We start from the raw sequence: 20,211 nt of genomic DNA, 5'->3' as shown, positions 1-20,211 counted from the left end.
GAGTAGCTGGCACACTTGGCCCTGACTGTTCATCCAGTCCCCTTTCCTCTTCCTCCTGCCTCTATTTTTTTTTAAACAGTCCCCTTTGTCGTGTAAATGCAGCCGCCTCTCTTACCCCCACCCCCAAACACAGCCGACCAAGCAGTGCAGAGCCGGGACCACGAAAACAACTGCATCCTTCCTGCACAAGCGTTGACTCAGCGCACTGTGAGGAGGGAGGGGTTTTGCTCAGTGTGTGTGTGTGTGGGGTAAAGAGGGAGGAAGGTGGGATGGGGTGTCGGTAGTTGACTTTAGGAGGTCGGTGTTCAAACAAACGGCAGCCGTGGTGCAGGGAAGGAGGGAGGGGAAGGGAGCCATCAAAGGGCTAACAGAAGGAAGCACGCAGTTTCCACACAGGAGCCGGCGGGGACAGAGATGACCCTCTGATTCCCGTCACCTCCCGAGAAGCCACTGACTTACAAACATGGGAAAATATGACCAAGAGGAATTCCCTGACCTTTTCCAAGATAAAGTCTTTTTGTTTGTATGGCTAGAATGCACCTTCATCAGTGGGAACACCAGCAGTCAATTACTAAAATATGCTCCAGTCTTTACTGAAGGCTATTTTTTAAATAACTCTTAAACATTAGGTGACTACACCACCATGGTGGGCACCCTGTGTGGGTGTTTTTGTCATGTTAAAAAACACGGTTGGGTACGTAGATGGACCAGTCAATCATGAGCTTCATTTTTTTCACCCAGCTCTCTCTTCACCACAACAGATGGATGGTTGTGGATGCCGCCCTCCCACCCTGCTTACTGATACTTAAAATTCCTCTACTTGGGGCAGTAACAAGTCCTCGACCCAGAGTGACTGAAAGCCTTGACCCAAGACTCAGGGGTGCTAATTCTCATTCACGTGCTGCTGTAAACTGTCCAGCGCAAACTGGAGTTCATGGTTTGATGAAGCCAAGAGATCCACATCAGCAGCAGCAGAAACAAGATCCTGAGACCACTGAACCTGACACCTTCTTCCCCTTCTGCCGTTTCTCATGAACACTAGAAATTTTGTCCATAGAAATTATGAACACAATCGGTGACAAAGGACAGCCTGGGAAAGTCCGCCACCCAAGAATGGTCTGACTTATTTTCAGCAATGCAAAAAAACCTTTCACTGTAGCTGTATACCACCCATAGGACACATGCTGACAGCAGACTGCCACACACATCCTTGAAAAAATATCTGGTACAGTGTTCAGAGACCTAGTACTACACTAGATAATGTTCCATGTAATATTGAATTAAATTATAAAATATATTTAAAAAAATAAAAATCCAAAATGTTATGTTAAAAAAGCCAAATTATGAAATGCTATATTTAAGTAGTTCTCACAATTTGAACTTTTCACTGCATAAATTATAACCTTTATTTGGCACTAATGGACTTCCATTGGCTCATCGCCAGGATTACCAAAATTTCTACCATACTTATAACTATACTGCAGCATTTATGAGTTTATTTTTCCCCAGGTTGTTTCAAAATGAAAGTCAGATTAAACTGTCCCGCAAGATCAAGACAACATCTGCGGTTAATAGATGTGTCTCTTCTACCCAGTATCTCAGAATCACATCATTAAATGACTATTATTGTCATTTCGTCAAACCTCATTTTAATGGGACTAGATTTAAAAACATGTATGCGAAGGCAAAAACTTCCTCTTTGTTGTTGTTTTGTAAGTAGCTGTTTAATTTGGTGAAGTTAGCTAACAAGACGTTAGCTAACTTCGAAACACCGGAACTGCGGAAGTCTTTTAAAATAAAAGTATCAGAACTACAAACTAAACCACTTTAACTTTATTCTTTTACCTTTACTCACATGTCATAATAACCATTTCTTACCTCAGGTTACTGCTGCAAAATAGTATTCTGTTCAGAAATGGGTACTTTTATTAGGGATATAATATAGACTGACTTGATTGGGGTGATACTTGAAATCACATTACACAGGGCTTCGTATAGGGTTTTCATTGCATTGGAAAGCAAGATTATTAACAACAACAATAATAATAGTAGTAGTGGTAGTTCTAGTAACAGTAAATGTAGATATAAGTTAGTATTATAGCGTATTGTGCTCCATAGCTGGGCAGCTAAACACTTCCAACTTCTAAGTAACTGAGTTATAAAGCAACCATGTAAAGGCGCCCACAAGTTTTATTTTGAAAGTTTCAAGACAACGCGTTACGCCGCTTCGCGTAACTTGACGACGCTCTGTCATCTGACTCTTTTCCTGTTGGGAGAGAAAAAAAGTTTTGAAACCCCACCCTCTCCACTGACCGTAAGCGCAGACGTAGAAGTGGTTCGACAACCTGGCGAGTGAACTCTGCGTGAGGAAGACAAGTGTGATATGAAGTTATGATGGAGTTGTTCCGCTCTTTGGATACCGACTGTAAGAACGGGGGACTCGAGCCGGACCAGGCCACGCGCTGAACTCCCACCAGGAACTAACGGGATTTGTTTTTACTGCATTTCTCTGAGGAAAGTAGAGCCGAGCAGGTTTGGAGAGCTCTTCCTGTTACAAAGTCGGCGGTCCCCAAGTTTGCTTTATGTTATGGTAAAGGCTGGCTTTTCGTGTGCTTCCCATAAGACCGTGAGCATGGATACTTTGGCGCAATGGGATGCGGGATTTCCTGCGGAAGTACCGCAAAGTTGCGGTGAGACGCCGTTATTGGAGTTTTGGGCTTAATGCGAACTGGACAGCGCTGAAACTTGTCGTAAAACACTGGTTGGCTGGACTGAATGCTCCTTTCCTGCTATTCTTCTCCGCTTTTCAGCGCTTCCTGCTTGTGGTGGCCACTGCACTTAATGGCTAAAAATACATAAAAACTCAAAATGGACAGTTAAGTGTGGTGGGAACCTTTATTACCAGTTGCAATAGCAGTACCTGGGAGTGTTTCGCAGTAAGAGTAGTTTTCATTCGTCTTCTTACACTTTCCCTCTCTAAAAAAAACAAAGTCAGGACTCAACAGGTGGCAGTTTTGAATGAAGGGGAAGAAGAGCTAAATTAGCCATAATGAGGTGATTCGAGAGGCCCTTGAATACAGGCCGGTGAAATGATATTGTGCTTAAACCATGTGTTGGGAAACCACACACCACATCACTTGAACAGAGAGAATTTCAGTGCTGTCTTTCTGAGCTTTGAAACACTTAGCCTTAATCAAACAAAAGCAATCTCTAGTGATTCATCCGATGGAGAGACGAGTTTAATGCGATGATGAATAAAAGACACTTGTGCTTCTGTTGTCTTTGACTGCTCTCCTCTAGCCCACTTGTTGGTCCAACTTTTGAACACATTTCATTAGTCCCTGATGAGCCAACAAGAAAGACAGGAAAGGGAGCGAGGCGCAATAAAGTACTCCTTTGTACTTTATTTTCAAACCCTTGGGGTGCTAAATCAGATCCAGTCAAAACATCTGCTTGAGGCTCCATGGAGCCACTGAAGAATATATTCAGCCGTGGCCCGCTGTCCAACTGGAAAAATTTGGAACAATCGCAAAAAGGGAACTTCACCAACCCTGTGTGGACAGCCTTATTTGACTATGAGGCATCCTGTAAAGATGAGCTCACCTTACGTAAAGGTGATCTGGTGGAAGTCCTCTCTCTGGACTCGGAGATATCAGGGGATGAGGGCTGGTGGGCGGGAAAGGTCAACAACAAGGTGGGTATCTTCCCATCCAACTACGGCTCCTTCAAGCCGAGTGGATATGGAAAACTTCCGGGCAGTGCCGTGGTGGATGAGCTTGCACCGGCTGTGGTGGGTGAGTTTGAACCTGAAGAGGTAGATTTCCGGGAGTTGAGCCTGGAGGAGGTCATCGGGGTCGGGGGATTTGGAAAAGTGTATCGTGGTACATGGAGAGGAGAGCTGGTGGCGGTGAAGGCCGCCCGCCAAGACCCGGACGAGGACATCAGTGTGACAGCGCAGAACGTGAGGCAGGAGGCCCGTCTGTTCTCCATGCTCACCCACCCCAACATCATCGCCCTGCAGGGCGTGTGCCTGCAGGAGCCCAACCTGTGCCTCATCATGGAGTACGCCTCAGGTGGGCCGCTGAGCCGTGCTCTGGCAGGCCGTCGAATACCGCCGCACGTCCTGGTCAACTGGGCTGTGCAGATAGCCAGAGGGATGTTGTATCTGCACAGTGAAGCCATCGTCCCTGTCATCCACCGGGATCTCAAGTCCAACAACAGTAAGTCCTTCAAGCCCGCAGCGCAGATCAGCATAGCTTCAGTCTGTCGGTTGGGGTTAGTTCAACAAAATCGAAGGTTTGGATATAATTACAGGGCTTTCTACTAAGGAAAGCCTCATGGCTCTAATGAACATGGCTGTACTGTAAAGCTCCTAAAGGAATCTCTCAGTGTTTACAAAGCCTTTCTAGAACAAAGAGGGCCTTTTAAGCTATCATTCACATTGCCAGATTAGTCCGTCTCTCATTCTGATTCTGTATCATTATTGATAAGAAGATCAGATTTATCTAGGCTTTAATGTGACTCCTGGGCTATATAAGGTAGGCCAGACCTATAGGCGGCTGATGCATACCAGGAAAAACTAACATAAAGTGTCTTAGGGCAATGCAGGGCCAGTGTGTGCCAAAGCAGTCTGCAGCGCTCCACTGAATGGATTGAACACACCACTCTTCCAAAACATTCTCCTATATTTAGTTTGGTGTGGCGCTCTCATTACAACTTTGTATTGATTTGTGGGGGATGTGCACCCGAACCTTGCCAGCAAAATTCCCTCACAGGATACCTCCTGGTCCCTTCACTGCATGGGTCAATTTACTTTTGTCTGTCATCTTTGTGTGCCTGCTTGTGTGTGTTTGCATACTGCTCATAGGACAAGAATACCAAGTTTTTCCAGTGAAAGAATGCAGTGGACGAGTTTTACTTCTCGGCACCGTTATATTTCACACTTTGGACTTTAATGCTGTCCTCTTCTTGCATCAAAGGTCTTGCGTCAGTGTTTTCGGGGCCTCGTGGCAGACACGTAGGCGTTGGACCTTGTAATTAAAGCAACAATGCAGGGAGATGTATCACTGATAAAGCTTTCTGTCTCCCTCCCTTTTTTCTGTAGAATAAGAAGCTCTTTTCTCAGCATCTAAGGGCAGCTTTAACCCAAACAGAGAGCCAGCTGAATTTGTGCAGCAGCTTGCTCTCTGTTATTATCATTCCTGTGACGCAGCATATAATCCCCATCAACTCTGCTGTGGCTTAAAAAGAAAACCCCTTCCTCTGCTCATCCTTTGTGTTGTTAGAGATCCCGATCACCAAACTACGCCGAGAGAAAAAGATCACCTAGCAACACTTATTTTAGGGTGTGGCCTTGGATGGGAGCATCCAAAGGGCAATATTCTTGATTCAAGGTTTGCTGATAGCAGTGGACTCAGCACATCCTAAGATATCAATATTTCCATCGTGCCTTTTGTTTCTGTCGGTATCATCAGTGCTCCACAGAAATGGCCTCACCCTCACCCATTGCGTATCATCTGCCTTGTCAGGTTATTTCCCAGCTGGAAGTGCATCTGCTGTAACACGCACAGAAAAAACAAAAAACAGAGGAGTTATTTTAATGTAGTGTTTGTATAGGAGACAGGCCAGAGCGAACACAATCCCTCTCTGTGTGCCCGAGAGATCCTATCTCTCTCCTGCCTCTTGTTTTTTAATTCTTCACTGAATCTTTGTCTGTGGCCTGCCTCTACATGTCTCCGTACGACCTTATTCCTGTCGTGCCGCTGAGCAATATCCTGTTGTGGGGAGAGAGAGGGAGGTGGGGTCATTCGAAAAAGACATTCTTTCAGTTCGACAGTAATGTGCCCGGCTGGAAGCGCCACTTTGACAGGTTTAACGGACAGGTGCAAAAACATCCGGACAAAAGAGCGCCGGTTAAATAAACCAAAAATCTTAATGGGGGCGGTTACTTTGAAGGTACAGCATGTACTAAATCATCCACAGTTGGTCTCAGATTGTAGTGTCAGTTCCTCAGAATAGTGGTGCAAGTTCTTCTTTCTATAGCTGCCATTTTGCGCCAGCGCTCTGCAGTCAAACAGGGAGGAATCTGTCAGCGAGGAGGCAAAAAGCCTGCTTCTAAATGTCGCTGTAAGTGACCGAACGCAGGAAAGAATTGAGGCTGAGGTGGGCTGAGGAAAGGGTAACTCATTGTACGAGGATGTCACGGTCATGGTAAAGGGGGGGAGGTTTAATATTGTTAATGGTTAACATTTGTTACAGTGATGGATTATTAATCCGAATAGTTGTTTTCTCTGCAGGGCTTCTACACAGCAGCTTGTATTGCTGTTGTGAATTGTAGGGCGGAAGGTGCTGATTTAACAGAAGCATCAGAGTTCATGGTGGGGCGCTTGGCTCAGAGCCCGAGGCCATAACTGGAATTCCACTGAATGCAAGTGGGGACCAGAGAGTGGAGCAGCATCTTCTGTCTCTCACTCTGGCGTCTGCACGTCCGAAGAGTTTTCACACCTTCTGCACTTTGGTGTTTTAGCGTCTTGTGGTTAGGTTTAAGGGCTTTGTATACAAGTCTTTATGAAAACACCGACATCTTTAGCAATCACTGGCTAATAACCAGCACAGTGGTTCAAAGCCGCAGACACTGCTCTATAGCTAATCCATGCTGCTTATCTACAAACAAGCACCTGTCTCTGTCTCACACCTTCATTGTCTGCTTAAGCTACCAAAAACATCTGCTTGCGGCTTGGATCGGTCACTTAGTCGCACATTAAGCAGCTTAATAACTTAGTTAATGCCAGGATTTGTCGTTTTAGCTGCTAAATGGTGGGTTCCTTATTCCGCATTTCCACTGCTAACATGATCTCTAATTAGAACCATAAGTTTATGTTTGTGTTTGTTGTTCCCCGGCTGCCAGCCTGTACATGTGAACACAGAATAGGAGAAATTTAAGACCTCTATTCATTCTTCTCTAAGCTTTGTCTTGAAAAACGCCTGCCTATTTAACCTCCAACAACTCAATGATACATTACCGCAACCTACCCCGTTATAAAACCACTGGTAAGAAAACAGTCAGAGGTGTAACTTTTGTCATAACCTTTTTTTCCCAGAGGAAAACAGGGTGATGACTCAATAAAATTCATGCATTTGCCCCTGGTACTTTTGGTTTTTAACGTTTACCTTTGGGAAACAGTACAGTTAGCTCTCCTGCTCCCCGTTTCTCTTGAAAAAAGGAAGAAAATACCCTGTAAAAAAATATGTTAATTCTTGAGTGTGTCAGGGTTTCGTAATTTTTGCAATTCTCGGTACAGCAGATGACACTTTTGTCCCGTTTAAGTCTCAGTTTATCAGATTATCCGTTTGGAAAAGGTTTACTTCAGGGTTTATTTCCCTGTTGGCAATGCCTCTCATATCACTGCAGCTTTTATTGCATGTTTTCGGTTTTACTAGACGGTTGAGTTAGAGCCCCATCGAGTTATTGGCAGGTTGATATTATGGGATAATATTGGCTATTTCCTGATTTATCAGTATTTATAATAACCAAATCAAGAAGAGACAGCAGACGGACCTTAACCATGTTATGAGTGTTAACATGGCACCACACGACTACACCCTTGTGGAACAGAGTGGATGATGGCTAACCGAAAATGTGTGGGTGTGGGCTCATCATTACGAGTGACATCCTTTACGCTGCACATAGAACTTTTTTTTCCGATTCTATGAAAAATATTGATTCGATTCAACATTTCTGTGATTAAAATTTCAAAGCAACAACATATTTTCTTCATCTACAGTAAAACTCAATCTGTTGGCTTTCAAGAAGCTCATTCAAAGTGTCACCCGTGGACTGATATGCCAAAGAGTCACCACGCACCATCAAACTGCAGAGGCTTTAGTTGAGTCGGTGAGGAAAGTGTCAAGCTAATCATTTGCTGTGCTAGAACTCACAGTCCCCGTTTTCAGGAAGAAGCCACAGTTGGATCTTTGATCAACATGTTTTTTTTTCCACAAGTGGACAAACATCTGATACATGTCCTCTACCAGCATGTTTTTCATTCAGAGCCCCCGGTGCCCACACTGCAGCACACTCAAAACATCCTCTGTGTGTGTGTGTGAGCGTGGGTGGGTAGCTGGGTGTATCTCGTTTACATGCATGTAGTGAAATGCACTCCTGTTAGCACTGCATTTACACATCACCGTTCCTCTTTGTGGCTGCAGGGCATATGAGGGCCATTTAGACTTTTTAGTCTGCTTTCCTGATGGTGCAGATAATTTTTAGAGGAGGGAATGAGAGCACGCGATAAAGTCCAAACATGCACCTGTGTTTTTGTTGTTTTTTTTTTAAAAAAAAAGAAGAAAAAAAACTTGCCGGTCAAATATTTTTTTAGCTAAATGCATGCTCGTCACTTCACTATTGGGAATGTGGGAGGAATTTATACTAATTTCGTGGAGCTATTTAATTTCTTGTTGACTTCAGCTCATGAGACTATAGTCACAGATGCCCTCTTGGCTGTACCGAGTGCCAGACAATCCTAATTTGTGTCAAGGTCAGCGGAGTGGAGCAGTAGGTGGAACGAGCAAGCTACTTCCAGCAAACCTGTCAGTCAGAGCAAACAGAGCTTGAAACCTATCCCTTGATAAAGCATAATAGCCTCCTAATGGATCAATTTTAGGACTCGCTGCCAAGGCAAGCTGTAGAAGAAGGGAAAATGTGGTCTTGAGAAAAAAGTAACATCTTGCCATGTGACACTTTAACACATCAGGGCTTTTGCTTATCAAATTAGGTTAATGTTAGAGACAAAGACAGGAACGTGCCTGCACACATTCAGTGCAATCTGTGTGCGAGGCTTCAGTAACATTGTTTATGACTCAAGAAACTGAGACAGCTCATGTATGCACAAATCTCACTGTCCAATAACAAACCTGAGGCAGAGGAAACTGTTAATCAGTGTTATATTTCTACGGACTAATTTCAATGGGGAAATCCCTTCTTGACGTCGGTCTGAACAACTTTTGCAACGTAATGTAAAAATGTTAAATGCATTTTTCAGAATCTAGTTTTGACAGACTATAAGCGGTCTCTTAGCTAGTGGATCTTCAGATAATTATGCTTAAATGCGATTGACATCTTTTGACTACAAATCCACCATATAACACATTAGTAGTGCAAAGTTTTATTAATGTTATTTAACAGCAATGTAAAAGCAAAAGAGATGCAGGAGTGCATATACACACCCAGCTCCACAAACAAGGCCCTGCCCTGCTTTAAGTGCCAACCCCTGTACTACAGATAAGTGAATACTTTTGAATCTTCGACTCTTGGTGAAACCACAGAGGAATCTGAGGTGCAGTGGTTTGCACTGTCACTTTGCAGCCTCTGTGTGACACTGGCATGTCCTTGCTGTGCCTCGTGGGTTTCCTGTGGGTGCAAAAACATTTATGTTGTCTTCTGTTGAAATCAGTAATTAGTAGCAGCTTGACTTGATGTTGATCTGTCATAAATGTTACTTAAATTGTTGCACAAATCCCCTTTTCATCTCACACTCTACATCACTGCTCGACTACACACAGCTGAGCTGAGCCACACATGGTGTAGGGCATGTGTGAACAGAGAGGCTACATGTTCAATGGGGAAAAAACGGCAGGACAGTTTCACACAGTTTTAATTTAGGCTGATAATCCCATTGAGCACCTACCTGCTCACCTTGTCTTGCTGCCTTTAGCTGCTCAGTTCCCTGTTTGAAATGCAGAGCAATCTCACTATAATTTCGCTGCCAAGCGAGCCTAAATTTTGTGCTTTTTCCAGGTGATTCCTGCTGCTTTCATGTTTGGCAATCCTCTCAGAAAGATGCTGGAGCTCCTAAGAGCCTCTTTCTGAGCTGTTGCCCGTTTCTCTAAAGCACTTGATGCACGCTACTTGCATGCAGATCACAAGTGGTACCAGCATCCTGTTTTCCAAAAATACTTTGTCACTCGCAAAATTGCAGATACAGTTACATGTTTTACAGTCTTACAATCCTCATGTTCAAATATTACCACATCTTAAAATTACACGCAGAGAAGACCAAATATATCTTCTTTGTTACATCATACATTTTTTAAATTAAATTAGATTACATTTCGATTAAATTTCACACAAAGCTGTGTCATACCGAATCATGCAGCACTTGCACATGCCTGTATCTAACCCATGCCCTAGTTTACTGACACACAGCACGCTCTCATTAAAAAAAGAAGCATTTATGTCGAACACAATCAGGACTTGTTTGAAGTTTCACTTTCACTTCTAGGTACCTTAAATACCTGTAACGTACGTCGTACCGGTTTTACATTACTTGCTAGCTACTCATTAGTGCTTTTTAGCATTCAGTCTTCCTTAGTATTTAAAACTAGATCAAATGTTCAGTGTCCAACATGATGGTACAAAGCCTCTACATTTTTTTTTCCAACCGTTGGTGGTGGCCTGTCACTAGATTTAACTTTAACCTGCAGTTCAGTAAAATCAATAATTGATTAAATTCCAAATCTCCACCATGTATTGCTAATTTTGCACAAACTAGTTACTCAGTGATGTTGATAGCATGCTATAATTTGATGCTTCCCTCGGTACACTCCGGTGTGGCAGTGGTATGACTTTAGATTTTCTGATTGGTCGGTCAGGGAAGCAGACTGGGACTGGCTTCTTTTGGATGTGTGAGAGTGCAGTAAGTGTTGACCACATATTTACCGCATGTTATTTACAGAGGTGTTGTTTGTGTTTTACGGTCTAGTGAGAAAGAGATGATGGAGAAAAGCTAGAAAAATTTCTGACACTATCAGATGAATGGACTTTGTCACTCAAAAGACATTTATCTGATTTTGTCTAGATTTCTCACTTTAAAGTCTTAAAGTTGAAGTTTGTAAAGTCTCACTGCTAGACGTCAGGGTTTTTAAAAAAAATAAAAAATCCCTTCAGATCCAAGTGCATGATCCTAGCTAGGATGGCCATTGTAGGACAAGCAACTCTGGCCACCATTCATCTGTAGCGAGCGTTGGCTGTCAGTCCGCTGTTTACCTCAGCTGTGCCAGGTGTCCAGGCCTGATGAATCATTGAAACGCACTTCTGCTTGATGACAATGATACTGAGGTGAGTTGTTGAGGATATCCCAAAGTTTTCTGCTGTTTTTGTCATTGCAGACACAACCTGTGAATTCTCTTCTCCTCTGCTTTTGGCATACTACTTATGTGTTTGGTCTTTAGCTACACACGTGAAATGCGATTAGGTAGAATGATGATGTCCATCTTGGCCACTGTATTCAAGATGGCGTTGAAACATGTTAGCTTTGAAAAGCAACACCCGCTACTATTCTCAGTTTAGAAAAATGCATCAATTTGTTGGAAGACATTCCAACAAACTCAAAAATGGCTAATTGTACCTTTTGATGTTAGTCCTTTGGTTGGTACCATGTTGGTTTTTTGGAGCTAGAAACGACCGTATTTACATACGTGACTGGGGCACCAAGTATTATAAAATGATGTGTACAACCTGCATCCAAAAACTTGATTCTTCATGTGCAGATTATCCACCTGCCGATATGCACTAATTCACAGATGAATAAAATACTAGAACTTCTCTCAGCAGTACTGAAGCACAAACATCATGGACAGGTACACTTCTTAGGAAGGCCTAGCCCAGGGGTGGGCATTTCCAGGCCTCGAGGGCCAGTGTCCTGCAGGTTTTAAATCTCACCTTGGGTCAACACACCTGAATCAAATGATTCGTTCGTTACCAGGCCTTCTCTCACCCCAACCGGTCGCAGCAGATGGCCGCCCCTCCCTGAGCCTGGTTCTGCCGGAGGTTTCTTCCTGTTAAAAGGGAGTTTTTCCTTCCCACTGTCGCCAAAGTGCTTGCTCATAGGGGGTCATATGATTGTTGGGTTTTTCTCTGTATCTATGAAGCGCCTTGAGGCGACTTTTGTTGTGATTTGGCGCTATATAAATAAAATTGAATTGAATTGAATTCAATTGGAGAACTTCAGGACATTTTGAGGAGCTAATTTAGCCATTTAAATCAGCTGTGTTGGATCAAGGACACATCTAAAACCTGCAGGACACCGGCCCTCGAGGCCTGGAGTTGCCCACCCCTGGCCTAGCCAAACACTACCTACATACCCAGAATGCCCTGTGTCAGTACAAATGTCAGTCAAAAAGGTCACACAGTTACCTTTAATACTATGACAAGTAACGATACCAGTAACCACAGCCAAATATTTTGGACTTAAGCAGCTGATTATTATAATTGACCCTCATTGGCCACATCTGTTTTTCCTAGTTGTTTTTTCCTGGCTCTGCACGGTGAGTAGAAAGACAATTGAAACGGGATCCGTTGAGAATTTGCAAGTCTGATCCATGTATGAGCCCACTGCACACTTTATTGAAGCAGTATGACACTTCTTGTGCTTTCTTTCTTTGTTCCCTCCCTTGGAGCATAAGTGGAGCACATTTCAGTGAATACTTCAGTTTTGTTTGTGTTCTTCTTTGTTTACATTTGAAGGTTTTATTGAATTTGTACTGAGGATATGTACAGAATGTGTTTATTGCCTGTTTATCTCAGGAAAGAACCCTTAAGCTTGACAGAAATAGATTTGATTTATAGCGTTTTATGTATATGTATAAAAACACAGGGGAAAAGAATAAATCTAATTTCTCAAAGTCTGCGGGAAATGCATAGAAATGGCAATGAACCTTAATCATCTAAAAGTAAAAATGAGAAATGTGTGTGTTATCTGTGATGCTTAGCAAAGCTGTCACATCAGCTTAGTTTCAGTATATTTCAGTATTAAAATACATAGCGTGAAGTAAGTTGCACAGTGTCTGTTTTTAAACTTTACTTAATTACTTGCAGAGTCTAGCACTCAACCTTCTTAACTGCCTTACCAAGAAGAGAAAATTTAGCACATGCTAACTGTTTTTATTCAGCAGACAGAGTAACCTCAGAAGTGAGCCTCGTTTTGAAGGATCCATAAACGTGGCTGCCTCTTCAGTGCCAATTGCTGACTGGCATATCCGAGGGACGCCTGGGGCGTCCTGACTGGGAACAGCGCGGGGGTCACCAGGGGTAGAGCTCAGCTGTGTTGCTGCTGGCTCAGAGTGTGTGTCAGTGGGCGATAAGGCAGAGGGGAGTTTGCTAGGCTAACCCGATGTGCAGTTTAGGCAGCTACCTGACTGCTTTGTTTTCCTGTGCTGTTGTTAGAAATAACAGCCTTGCTCAATCTAGTGAGGCTTATAATGAAGAGCAGATTGGATCTGGAGACTCATACATGTGTGGACAGACTTGAGCTGAATTTCCTTTTTTCAAGCCAGAGCAAATACGAATATTTTTTAGATCAAAGCTTCCAGAAACTGATCATTTCCAGGTTGAATTTTGACCATTTTATTGTCCTCCAGATGAGATTGAAAATAAATTCATGCCATGTTGGGGCACAGTGTTTCCCAGACTCAGACTTTACTTGGGCAGGGCGCCCAGGTATATTAACGGACTCCTAAATATATCTGACGACCAGGCCACTGTTTACCATATGTGGGCCGCAACAAAAAAACAACACACTGCCACTTATACATTTTCCATTTTCTTTACTGTTTAAAACAACCACTTGTCTGCTCTTTTTTTTCATTTCCCCTGACACACACCAGAGAGACTATATGAGAATGTGACATGGCACTCTGTAGAAATCTGTAGACTGCAGTTGCGCACTAGAAATTGTCAAATCTTTGAATAGAGTCAATTGTGAGTTCACAGATGGTTAGCGCTGACAGCTGATGAAACTGTACCAAAAGTGATGCAGTCACATTATCTTAGATGTCTCAGTTCTTAACACTGTGCTGTCAGTCTCTGATACATATCTGGTCACATAACCTCACAAAGCACATGTTAGGTTGACAGGGTTTGAACAATTAATTACTGCTAATTTCCTGTAAAAGTAGATAACAATAACTTTTATTCCTTAACTTTGATGGTACATCCAAATAAATATTGAAAAATATTTTGAAAGACTTAAGGCGCTATTCTGTTCTGATGACGGGCAAAAAGAGGGTCACGAAGATCTGCAGCTCAAAATGACCACCACAAGTAGGCTCTTATTATTTGGGGAGTATTGAGCCTTTTATGTAACAACAGAAGATTTTTATCAATGTCCATTCTATCCATTAACTTCAATTTAAATTTATTTCAATGTATTTATTTATACAACACCAAATCACAACCACAGTTGCCTCAAGGCACTTTATATTGTAAGGCAGACCCTACAATAATACATACAGAGAAAAACCCAACAATCATATGACCCCCTTTGAACAAGAATTTTGGCAACAGTGGGAAGGAAAAACGCCCTTTAACAGGACCTTTAACCTCCGGCAGAACCAGGCTCAGTGAGGGGCGGCCATCTGCTGCGACCGGTTGGGGAGAGAGAAGGAAGACATGATAAAAGACATGCTGTGGAAGTGAGCCAGAGATTAATGACAAGTATGATTCAGTGCAGAGAGGTCTGTTTACACATGGTGAGTGAGAAAGGCCTCGAGTCAGGAGATTGATTAAAACAGCTAGCCTTGTTCTGACAAAAGCAAAGTACTAGCACTGCTGACTTCCACTAATATCTTATTGTTACTTTGACGGATGTAGAATTGTGCTAAGCTAGGATAACCACATCCTGAGTTCTATTTCAAATACCTCTTAAAATTAAGTGTTCTGTGTGAGTTATTAGTTATTAAGTATGTTTTCTTTTGTTCTTCTTAGCCCTTCAGTTTTAACTGCCATTAAAACCTTTTTACTAACTATTTTGACTCCTTTTAGTATTTTATGTATAAATTTTGTGCACATAAATAGCTGCAGTCAGAATATTCAGGTTATGATTTGTATACAGTCAGTGTGGTCGTCTGAATGGTAGCATATGAAATTAGTATGCAGATAGTTTTAGGTGTCTCAATTAAAATGCTGCTCGATACATTGTTTTGGCATTTCGTATTTAGTTGTTACTGTATATATCTGCACCATATAACCTCTGTATTCACATGCATTATGCACTATGTACTGTAGGTGCAAAGCGAGACAGGCCCACACAATGACTGCACGCCCACGCTTAGTCATGAAGGCTGCAGAATTATGTCTCTGTGTGTGTAGTCCGAGCAGGATGAGTGAGGGGCGCCAAACAACAGAACTGCAGGGGAGGAAGAGGAAAAAACAGAAAGAAAATAAAAGCAGATACTGGAAGGTCAGAACACACAGGAAGTAGAGAGGTTTCCAGCACTCAGCCAGACTGAAATCTGTTGTTGTTTTTTCCCCTTCTCCAGTCTGAAATATAGTTTCAGCTTGTCCTCTTTCTCACCTCACAGATCATAAGATATGTTTGTGAAAGAGAAACAGAATACATGGGTTAAAATATGTTTATATGATAAAATAAATTAAGGAATTGAAACATTAAATTTATAATAATACATAAATGTTGTTTGCTTTTTTTAATCTAGGCTTGCAGTTCTAAACAATTCTTATTAGTTGCAGGGTTTCCACTTAAAATATCGTTACCTGTGTTGTCTTTGACCAGCATGATGGAATTCAACATTGCACTCAATTAGTATAGCAGTATCAGTCTGCTATAGTGCTGTTGTGAGGCACTATGCAGAGCACTCCCTGTTCCTGTGATCAGAAGGCCTGTTTAGTACCATTTTAGTACAAGATATAAAATATCATCCCTTTAATGTGTGCAAAAACAAGTCAAGCCCAGGAATGTCTGAGAGCCCTGTGTTAACATCCGATGCGCTCTTACAAGGTCTCTTCAGATATTGGTAAGTGTGAAACAGTTGCTTAATATTTCCAGGAAAAAACTGCCTAGACTACTTTGTGCTTACCATTGACTTATATTGTGATGCTTGATATATTACTATGCTCTACAATGTTGAGTCACACTTCAGATTATTATATCATGAGAAATATTGTTGCAAATTCATATCATCAAATAATTTTGAGGCTATGTAACCCATTCCTAATGGTGAGTGACTATTGCACTGAAGAATTTGTTACAAGTATTGTAATACACCAGGTCACTGGACTTGGCAGGAACACTGGGTTAACTTCTGAAAACATTTGAGCCTTCAACACTTCAGCCCAACAGTCTGTCATCTGACCGCCAATCTTTGCAAAAGCTCTAAAATGACCTAGCTTGCTTTAATTTTGGAGTTTTTAGCTGCGCTATACTATCTCTATCTGCAAAATAGGAAGATGGGATGAACAACACTATGCTATAGCTCTTATTGTCGCAGTGTCAACTCTGCTAGTATCATTTTTTTTATATAGCTCATTGTCTCATAGTAATTTTTTTAAACTACTTTTAGTTCCCTTAAACAACTAAAATTTCAACAGTTTATACTTAAAATATTAAAGGGAGATTAAACTAGCCATCAAAATATAGTTGGTAGGAAAAAAGTTCAACAACTAAAATAACTTTTAGTTCCCTTAAAAAACTTTTAGTTCCCTTAAACAACTAAAATTTCAACAGTTTATACTTAAAATATTAAAAGGAGATTAAACTAGCCATCAAAATATAGTTGGTAGGAAAACAGTTCAACAACTAAACAACTAAAGGAACTTTTAGTTCCCTTACACAACTTTTAGTTCCCTTAAACAACTAAAATTTCAACAGTTTATACTTAAAATATTAAAAGGAGATTAAACTAGCCATCAAAATATAGTTTGTAGGAAAAAAGTTCAACAACTGAACAACTAAAAGAACTCTTGGTTCCCTTACACAACTTTTAGTTCCCTTAAACAACTAAAATTTCAACAGTTTATACTTAAAATATTAAAAGGAGATTAAACTAGTCATCAAAATATAGTTGGTAGGAAAAAAATTCAACAACTAAAAGAACTTTTAGTTCCCTTAAACAACTTTTAGTTCCCTTAAACAACTAAAATTTCAACAGTTTATACTAAAAATATTAAAAGGAGATTAAACTAGCTGTCAAAATATAGTTGGTAGGAAAAAAGTTCAACAACTAAAAGAACTTTTAGTTCCCTTAAACGAAATCTTTACATTTGGGTTTTAAATTCAGTTTAAATGTAGTTCTTTAATGGCAGTTTGTGGCTTGGAAAATACTTTGGCAATGGACGTGTTTACTGTCTCCGATTGGTCATGTGCTGTAAATGATAACAAAAAGTCCTTAAATTATTAAATATTTTCAAAAAGGGGCTCTATAGATATGCATATCTATACTGTAGAATCCACATAATATATATATATTTTTGCTGGCTCTGTTTCATTTAATCAAATTTACCACCAGTATAATTCCTTTCCCCCACCACTACCTACATTGACCTGAAAACCTCTGGGGTCAACCTCGTAACAACCCCTTATTTAAGCTTCTGAGGAAATGGCTGTAATGTAGGTTAAATTTCAACACCATGGACCTCTGGATGCTTGTTAATAAGTCACTGCTTTCAGGCACTCACAGGCGGTTACCTGACACAGGGAATCATTTATAAACCCCCCTCATCAGCGTTAATGTGGATGCCCAGAAACGGAATACTCCCTTGTATTTGTTTTGGAGGGTGTGTTTCATACTGAAACTCTCATGATGATTAGCTTCTAGCTTATGTGCTTAAAGACATGCTTAAGAAGCCAGGCAAGATTTTGTTCTTTGCATTCTTCGTTCTTTACCCCCCAGAAAAGTGTGTGTGTGTGTGTGTGTGTGTGTTTTCTGTACCCAAGTCATTTTAATAATTAATAGCAGTTTATCTCAGAAGTTCTTTTAGAGTTATTTTTTTGCATAGATGCATTTTGGTGCCTCCCAGACAGGTCTAGCCAGAGCCAGTGGATGATTACCAGCATTTGTTAGAAAAGCATAAAGCAGACTTGTTAATGGGGGTTTCATTTACTCAAGCATAACACTGTTTTGTTGATCGGTTTTGTTTTCAGCACATCAGCTCTACTCTGTTGGGCGAAGTATATTAACAGCTTCCTGACTATATCTGTTTACTTATTTTAGCAATTTCTTTATTTGTCTGAGAGACTGGCACCATTCGCAGTCAATTTAGTAGGCTTTATTTGCCCTTATTTAGAAAGTTCAGTTGCCGCTAACTAGCTAGCCCCAGACCTTTTGCAGCTTTTATTTTTCCTACTGACTGGCCTCCTGCCATTTTTTGCTGTCACAGCCAACCACAGTTTAATTTAGCTGTTTTCCCAAAGAGGATCTCCTCCTGCTGTTGGGTGTACTCACACTTCACCATCTTGGGCTTGAGCTGCTGACAGTAGTCCATCTTTGAATGCTTTAGGTCCACTTCCAGAAGCTACAGCAAGCGGAGCTACATCAGGTTCATAGGCTGGACTGAAGAACAGAAACTGCAGTCCAAGATGGTGTAATGGGTATAATAATAATTGTATATTGCTCAGTTATTTGTCACAAAGTACTTGGAACATAAAGTAGCGGCAGATAGATTTCTGGTAGCGCTACTGCTTCTACGGTGCATTGATAGATACCTAGTCTTCCCCCTTAATAGCCCATTGTGAGCCAGAAAAAACCCGACGTGTAAGTTATTTAGGCTTAGTGAATTTAAAATTTAATCTCTTAAAGATATGTTTTTACCCAGTTTTCATGAATGCAAGTTATATTTATTTAAAGGTTTTAGCTAGCAGTGATATTTTTGTTTTGACAATTTATTTCTGTAATTTCAATGAATAGAAACATTAAAAGGTTTTTAAATTCAGATGTAAAACAAGGATAACTTTCAGTTTAGATATGAAACTACAAATTAAGCTAGCTAACTGGCTGACTCCTTCTCATGGCCTGTAGTAAAAACGGAAACATGCTAAAGGGGACATGGCTGCCTCCCTCTGAGAAGTTACATCACCCTGCTCTCAGGGTTTGCATCTATCTATTAAGACTCTCCCTATAAAACAAGTCTAACAGGGCAAACGTTGCAAGCCAACAGGTTCACCAACATTATCTTCCAACTTACTTGGATGAGTTTGCGAGGGTTGATTTTCCCCAAACTGCTGCAAACATCCTCCTCCCCACCAAGGCTCTGACAGCAGATAGGTTGTCAAACTAATCATGACTATATATAATGTTTCTCTGCAGCTGAGCATGATTTGTGTCTTACAGGAAATGAGTGATGTTTTAAGGCGCCAAGCAGAGTGATAGTATGAGTGCATTCTGATCAGGGAATTCAGGTTTTACTAATGACAGCCCTGTGGTGCAGTGGGTGAACCAAAAGTGCACATCAATCACAACTTTATCTTTACGCATATCAAATAAGGAAGATGTGCCGCCTCAGACGGACAGCACACATTGGTTAGTTGTGGCCTAGTGTTTAAACTGCTGACGTTGCTTAACTCTCGCGCTCAGCGAGCAACTTTGAATGCACCCCTGAGCTAAGGCGAAACTCCAGTGGCATGAGCGCCAGTTTCGCCGTGAGTTGACATCTGCACTATGATTGTACGCGATCTCTCTCCCTCACTCTCTCTCCTTTGCTCGCTGTCTGGTCAGAGCTTGCCAAACTGTCTGTCAGGCTATGGCTTCGTCCCTCAGGGGACAAAGCTCCCGTTCTTCCTGGGGAAAGCCCCCACCCTGCCGGAATTCTCCCCTCGCCTACGGGTTGCAGGGCAGGGAGGAGGGAGGGAGAGGGAGGAAGGTAGAGAGAGCACAGAGGTCGACCCGATGTCGGCATTTAAAGACCAGCACAGATCATTTTGGCCATGGTGCGATACTATGCACTCTTTCATTTGACCTTTTTGCTGCAAAGAATTAGTTTTTTTGTGTTTTGTCCAGATTATTATTTATTTTTCTTCTTCAAAATATTTTCTCCTTTTAAAAAATGCACACCAAGTATGGCGTGAGGTTTCAGTCAATGCCGGCTTAGTATCCTCGGGTAATTATCAGTCCAACCCTAGCAGAAACTAACAGGGGTGAGGAATCATACCATACATAGAAACAAGTGGTGAGAGATGGAGATGTAGCTGCAGTTTGGAATTATAGGGAAGAAGATAATTAAGTGAGGTGCAGAGTGAAGAGGCAGACTTTTGGATGTGAAAGTTTATAGCCTTTGTCGTTGCATGCACTGTATGTTCAGTGTCCTTGACGAGGGCGTGAGCCTAAGCCAGACTTTGCTTTTTGTATGTCAACAGTGACTGTTTAAATCCGCTTTAGCGAATTTTTCTATGCTTGCTAAACTTCCTTTTTTCAAACGTCGCATAA

The 20,211-nt window shown here is 41.6% G+C and overlaps 1 protein-coding gene and 1 long non-coding RNA gene across 2 annotated transcripts in view; both read left to right on the top strand.

Moving 5' to 3' along the window:
- Positions 1-20,211, top strand: part of LOC146523309 (uncharacterized) — a 431,764-nt gene that overhangs the window by 75,130 nt on the left and 336,423 nt on the right. The gene's annotated exons all lie outside the window — the stretch shown is intronic.
- Positions 2,224-20,211, top strand: part of LOC146523315 (mitogen-activated protein kinase kinase kinase 11) — a 55,044-nt gene continuing 37,056 nt past the window's right edge. Inside the window, exon 1 of the mRNA XM_085143704.1 lies at positions 2,224-4,220. Coding sequence (XP_084999830.1) covers positions 3,464-4,220 — 757 coding nt within the window. The 5' untranslated portion in view covers positions 2,224-3,463. The remainder of the gene's footprint in view (positions 4,221-20,211) is intronic.

Source organism: Neolamprologus multifasciatus, chromosome 3 (genome assembly GCF_963576455.1).
Source record: "Neolamprologus multifasciatus chromosome 3, fNeoMul1.2, whole genome shotgun sequence".
Lineage (NCBI taxonomy): Eukaryota > Metazoa > Chordata > Actinopteri > Cichliformes > Cichlidae > Neolamprologus > Neolamprologus multifasciatus.
Note: the sequence above shows the minus strand (reverse complement) of the source record. Positions and strands in the feature narration are given on the sequence as shown.